This window comes from Carya illinoinensis, chromosome 13, assembly GCF_018687715.1.
Source record: "Carya illinoinensis cultivar Pawnee chromosome 13, C.illinoinensisPawnee_v1, whole genome shotgun sequence".
Classification (NCBI taxonomy): domain Eukaryota; kingdom Viridiplantae; phylum Streptophyta; class Magnoliopsida; order Fagales; family Juglandaceae; genus Carya; species Carya illinoinensis.
In genome coordinates this window covers 32,366,482-32,373,173 of record NC_056764.1, presented here as the reverse complement: position 1 = coordinate 32,373,173, position 6,692 = coordinate 32,366,482, and the positions used below count along the sequence as shown (strand labels likewise).

General features: G+C 35.1%; 1 protein-coding gene across 1 annotated transcript; it reads left to right on the top strand.

Moving 5' to 3' along the window:
- The first annotated feature begins 2,452 nt into the window (after positions 1-2,452).
- On the top strand, positions 2,453-6,260 carry LOC122292455 (beta-glucosidase 24-like). Its single transcript, XM_043100817.1, has 13 exons — positions 2,453-2,630; positions 2,762-2,831; positions 3,220-3,278; positions 3,618-3,693; positions 3,835-3,912; positions 3,999-4,086; positions 4,181-4,436; positions 4,592-4,707; positions 4,832-5,052; positions 5,169-5,200; positions 5,447-5,549; positions 5,655-5,763; positions 5,907-6,260. Exons 1-13 carry the CDS (start codon positions 2,463-2,465, stop codon positions 6,073-6,075), a joined length of 1,545 nt encoding a protein of 514 aa, XP_042956751.1. The 5' UTR covers positions 2,453-2,462; the 3' UTR covers positions 6,076-6,260.
- Positions 6,261-6,692: the final 432 nt, after the last annotated feature.

Here is a 6,692-nt window from a genome sequence, read left to right as displayed (position 1 = left end):
ATCAAAAATTTATTTTGATCAACTTGATTTTTCTAAACAATACGAATCCAAAGCTCTGATACCAATTGTTGTGCCTATGGCCTGTCCAAAAATCACACAAGATAATAGAGAGACAATATTTAAGTGATTCGGCAACTTGCTTACCTCCACTGAAGCGGAAACTCAATATTTTCAATATGTTTGTACAAAATTACAAACACTCATAAACAACTCTCTATCTCTCAAAATGGCCCTATGTTCTAGGTTTCCCCAGAACTTATATTTCACCCATAGCCCTGCCTTGATCTCTCACCTCAGTGAGGATGATTTATACCATTGCAAATGATCTCTTTTTATAGGAGAAGCCCACCTAACGTAGCCACCATAATTGACAACTAAGAAATTTTCAGCAAGTTTTTTTGACTGTTGAGGGGCTGCTGCAGCTTTCTAGGAGTAGTGGGAACCTTCTTTCAGTGGGTGGGTGGCTGCAAACTCAAATGGTAACACACTTGGGGGGTTTCCAACAATAACCCTATAGAAGGGGGGAAGGAGTGACGTGCAACAAGTATGCCATGAAAAATGGACGTGATGAAGCCGTGAATAAAGAGTTGTCTGTGGGGCTGTTGCTCTATAACTGTTGGAGGAGGTGCAGTTGGCTATGAAAAAGGAAACCTAGGGCACAAGACTGTCGTCGTGCAAGAGGTGATCGAATAAAACCTTAGAAAAAAAAAGTGCATTCCAAGGACACGGACACAAAGAAGTCGTGCATACAGTGACAAACGGACGTGAGTTGTGTAGAATGTGGAGTGTGATAGAAGATCTCACGGGCTTGGGCTTTTACACTGAATTTTGGGTCTTGACTCCCACTTATAAAAGAAATAATCTAATTTGTTAAAAAAAAATTATCTTAGCGATCTTTTAACTTAGAAAACAAAGTCGAAGAAATCTTAGTTCACCGAAATTTTAGACTCATAGTCTATTTAAAAAAAATATTATATATTCCAAAATTCAAATAAGTTTTTCACCCATATATCCAATTTTGTTTTTTTTTTTAAACATTTTGACACTGAACCTGGCTGTTACACATTCCTTTTATAAAACTTGTCCTGCAATATTTTAGAAATATGCTAGATGCATATAGGGTTATGCATGAATTAATGAAAATATATAAACTAATTAATTGTTGAACTAAGTAAATTTCTTAGAAGTAATTAGATAGAAGAGGTAAGATTCTTTCTTAATTCATCTTACTTACCCGTCCAAATCAAGAATTCTAAGAAATCGTGTAATGCATGTTTCGAAATTTTTATATATAATGACAACTTGCAAAGCGAATCTTATCAATCGGTGCTATAAATTATTCCTCATAATCCAAATAATCAATCTCCCATCTATAATTTTAAAGTATTGTTCTGTTTTACACATGACAAAGGAGGCCTATATATATATATTTAATAATCGGTTGGCCAGATAATAAATATTATAATAATCTAAAATAATTTAAGTTTGAGTTTCTCATATCATGATGATCGATCCAGATAATTTAGAACACGTACGCGCGCGCGCCCAGATCATTAAGGTCATGGCACATGGCCCCAGTACTCAAGAACCTGCATAAATCGATCCATACTAGCATCCTGGCATCACGATAAAGATTTCTCCATTTCTAGCTACGAGTTAGATTTTTCTTTTTTCTTCTTCTTTTAAAAAAAGATGATATTCTAATTTTATTGATAAATGATAACTCTTACTTATGAGCGATGAATACCTTTTATTTATATATATATATATAGCATGGGGTTACAACCAAAATCTCAAAACTGAATTTCCAAAGAAAATTAAGAGTTGAAATTTATACTAATTAAAATACTTAAATATATAGTCCATAAAGAAAATAAAGAAACTGGAGTTAATAACGAAGTTTAAAAGTGCTATCCAGAGAAAACAAACCAAACATATTTCTACTAGCCAGCTAGATTATATATTAAGCATATGGGCAATGTCTTATCTGCATGTATTATCTCCAGATCAAGGTCTTGTCATGTAAATCTTGGGACTTTGTACAGCAGAGCTCAAATTAATTGCACAAATTCGTGATGATGGATGCCACCGATCACTTCCCTCGAGAGATAGTTATTTTGAATATTACACAAATGTTGATGCACCCCAATAATTTTTAATCTCACAAACTTCTAAATAGTTTACAAATGAATTATTGCTCTATCGGCCTCATTTCAAATAGTAACACAAACAAAAACCGAGACAAAATTAGCTGATGGGCTCACAGTTCAATGCTATGCGCATGTCAATATATATTAACGATGCAAATACTTATTGTCCCAACGTGTTCAGTACTGTATAATATACAAATAGATAATACAAGATCTAAAGAAAAAAATAACCGGAGAAATAGCCCAATTGGTCTGCTAGCACCTCTATAAAAAGCCGAGTTAGCAACACTCACAACCACACCAAAACCAGTTATGACAATGAAAGCTGGTTACATACTCATAGGCCTTCTTGTTCTTGTTGGCTCTTTCGCCAACACCGGTAATGCTAATGCTATTACTCCCAGTTACGGCATTTCTTCACTCAACAGGACCAGCTTTCCCAAAGGTTTCACTTTTGGTGCAGCATCAGCTGGCTATCAGGTAAGCCCCAGGTTTTCTACGTCCATGTTTATATCATATATATTTTGAGTTTTTGTACGTCCAAGTTCCCTGAGATCTCAAGAATAATTCATGCATTTACGTGCATGCCGCAATATGTGTTTGAATTCCAGTATGACGGTGCAGCGTTTGAAGATGGCAAGGGACTAAGTATGTGGGATTATTACACCCACAAATACCCAGGTCTCTCTCTCTCTCTCTCTCTCTCTCTCTCTCTCTCTCTCTCTCTCTCTCTCTCTCTCTCTCTCTCTCTCTCTCTCTCTCTCTCTCTATATATATATTTTTATATATACACGCACACTCACATTACGTGCGCACAAAGCGTTAATTGTTTCAGATGCAATGAAGATGAAAAATAATTTAAAACCTTCTATTTCTGAAAGAAAGAAGGATTTGACATTTAATCTCTGGAGGTAGACTAACAACCTTCCTTTTTTATTTTATCAAGGCCAATATACTGCGTAATTCCCATTACACACTACTCATAGGAAAATATTCGAACAAACTTTGGTTGTTAGGCATGTACATTAATTAGTCATAGTTAACACATAAGATTTGTATGAAATTGCAGAGAAGATAGCAGATGGCAGTAATGGAGATGTTGCTGATGATCAATATCATCGTTACGCGGTACGCATATCCTTTTTTCCCCGTTTAATTACTGGATAAATAAGAGTAAAAGGTGTATATATATACACACATATCACATAAGAAAAAATAATTAAATATTGATGAGGTAGCATTTCCATTCCATTTTTGTTCTATTATGATAAGGCCAGGTAGTGTCAAGTCCTTAAAAAAACTTAAATTATAAATCTCAAATTTCAAAATTCTAAAAATAAAAAAAAGTAAAAAAATTATTTTAAAGAAATTTATATAAAAAATTTTAAAAGAAAAAAGCTTTTTTTTCTAACATTTTTATGCTAAAAAAATTAATTCTGACTTTTTTTTCCTTTTTTGAAAATTTAGGAGGACTTTGGGCTCCTGAAGGATATGAATGCAGATGCATACAGATTCTCAATCTCATGGCCCAGACTGATACCAAGTGATTAATTACATGCTTTTCTGCATCAATGATCTCTTGCAATTTTCCGATCACTATATGCATTAATTGTATATTTATTTTAAAGCTTTCGATTTATAATCATAAGTCATATTAACCAATTTATTTGTGTCCTATTTTCAGCCGGAAAGATTAGTGGTGGTGTGAACCAGAAAGGAATCGACCACTACAAGAAGTTCATCAATGAACTCCTAGCCAAAGGTCATGGCCGTCCACATGAACATATCATATACTAATAATTCACTGATGATCATGTATTAATGGTACTTAAAATTATTGAAATGCAGGTCTTACGCCCTATGTGACAATCTTCCACTGGGAAACTCCGATGGCCTTAGATCATGAGTATGGCGGTTTCTTAAGTCATCGCATTGTGTAAGTGATGACTAAATCACGACCGTATCACCAACATTCCATATATAGAAATGGGTAATTCTAATATATCTGTGCATGCGTACGTAATTTTTAGGGAAGACTTCAAGGACTACGCAGAGCTTTGCTTCAAGGAGTTTGGTGATAGGGTAAAGCATTGGACCACCCTAAACGAGCCTCATATGTACACCAATGGTGGATATGCAGCAGGGGTTTTAGCACCTTTTAGATGTTCGAGCTGGCAGAATTTGAATTGCACCGGTGGGGATTCAGCGACGGAGCCATATACCGTCGCCCACAATTTGCTTCTTGCTCATGCAGCTGCCGTAAACGTGTATAAGACCAAATATCAGGTTCCAATACTAGTATATATTTACCAAAGTTGAAGTTCACACCAACCAAAAAAATATATATATATATATACGCCTCTGTCGTACGGACGTTGTGTTGACTTAAACTAGACTAGCCCTCGCCTGATCATTAACCAAGTCACGTTCACTATGTTCAGGCAAAGCAAAAAGGTGTTATAGGGATAACAGTTGATTTGGATTGGATGGTTCCATATTCTGAATCGAAGAAAGACCGTGCTGCCGCGTTACGTGCCATTGATTTTAGGTTTGGATGGTATGTATTTCTTTAATTAGTTTTGTTACACGTTCACACCTGCTTTTGTCTTTAAATTATAGGAGGATTACATCGTAATTCATATCCTGATCTCAATTTGGAGATGGTTTATATTTTGTTGCAGGTTCATGGACCCCTTGACAAAGGGTCGCTATCCCCTCAGCATGCGTACTCACGTGCGTGGAAACCGATTACCCAAGTTCACTCCAAAGCAATCGAAGCTGGTGAAGGGATCATACGACTTTATCGGATTAAACTACTATACTGCGAATTATGTTGCTGATGCACCTGAAGATAAGTCTCTGAACAAAAGCTACTTGACAGACCCTCTTGTTAATAAAACAGGTACGTACAATATTCAACACTTGAAAAGCTAGCATTGATCGATATGTTTGTCTTATATATCATGTATCGAATATTAACTAGATGTCTTTTTTTAATTGTTTGGCTGTGCATGGCAGGTTCGCGTAACGGGGTCCTCATTGGTCCACAGGTATATGAATTATAAGTAAATTAATATATATTTTTCACTGTATAAGATTCCAAATGGACGATATTGGATCTTACAAACGTTGTCATCTGTACCAAAGTAGAAAATTTAGTAGTTGTTTTATTGCAAAATATATGGATTTAATAGCTATATTTTTTTATCCACCTTACCAACAGTACATGATGACAAACGAAAACAGTCTTGGGCAAATTTTTATGTAGTGATCAGTTCATTTTCTATCAATCTCAGGCTGGTTCAAGTTGGCTCTATGTCTATCCTAAAGGAATTTACGATCTTCTTGTCTACACAAAAACCGAGTACGGTGATCCAGAAATTTACATCACCGAGAACGGTAATTTTCTCAACCTTTTTCAATTATTGTTGCATAAAGTCGATGATGAATTCTAATTGGATGTCCCATTTTATCTAATTAAGCTAAACTGTAATTTTTTATTAGGAGTCAATGAGGTCAAAAATGCCTCATTACCTATTAAGGAAGCTCTTGTGGACACCCACAGAATTGATTATCATTATAGGCACCTTGCCCAAGTTCATAAGGCTATTGGGTAAGTGCTTAATTCATACAACTCTCTCTCTCTCTCTCTCTCTCTCTCTCTCTCTCTCTCTCTCTCTCTCTCTCTCTCTCTCTCTCTCTCTCTCTCTCTCTCTCTCTCTCTCACCTTTAATTCACTTTTTTTCCATGGAATAGGGCGGGCGTGAAAGTTAAGGCATACTTTGCTTGGTCATTCTTTGACACCTTTGAATGGTTCTCTGGTTATACGATTCGATTTGGCATCCACTATATCGACTATGAGAACGGATTGAAAAGATATCCTAAACTTTCAGCACAATGGTTCAAGAATTTCCTCAAGAAATAGAAATGAAGATTTTCGTATTAAGAACTGCCTACCAAATAGGGTGGTCTCAGATCAATAAATTGAGCATATAGCTCTTCTCTACGAATATTGTACTTTCTGAATAATGTAATTTTCTTTCTGTATTGGCTGAAACGTACGCTTGCAGAATAATAAATTGCTCTGTGGATGGTCTCCGTTTTTCATTATGTGTGGGTTGTTCAACTTTTCGCATTTTTAGTGTGTTCAGATTTTATAAACTAACCCCGTTTGGATAGTAAAATTAGTATTTTATCTTATCTCATCATTATAATTTTTCTGAATTATCACATAAAATATAATAAACAACTTAACTTTTTCAAAACCCAAAACAATAATAATATTAAAAAATTTAATATTCTAACAATATTTTATTCAACTTTCATCTAAAACCATATTATCTCATCTCACAATCAATGATCGAAATGCTTCTGGGCTTTTACATCGACTTCAGATCCCAACCATGTATCATGTAGAGTTTCTTACAATCCTAACTAGCTGCTTTGCTTATTGAATGGTTTCAAATTTTATTAATGCCTTAGCATTTCACTTGTGATATGTTGGGTTTAGATCTCACAATATTTTTGTTTTTCTTTAATTAT

What these genes read in the sequence shown, in the direction of transcription:
- LOC122292455 (XM_043100817.1), top strand. Translation starts at nt 2,463, where the DNA reads ATGACAATGAAAGCTGGTTACATACTCATAGGCCTTCTTGTTCTTGTT. An exon ending in ATCAATATCATCGTTACGCG is followed by an intron (nt 3,279 to 3,617) that starts GTACGCATATCC and finishes TTGAAAATTTAG; the next exon opens with GAGGACTTTGGGCTCCTGAA. An exon ending in TTCTTAAGTCATCGCATTGT is followed by an intron (nt 4,087 to 4,180) that starts GTAAGTGATGAC and finishes CGTAATTTTTAG; the next exon opens with GGAAGACTTCAAGGACTACG.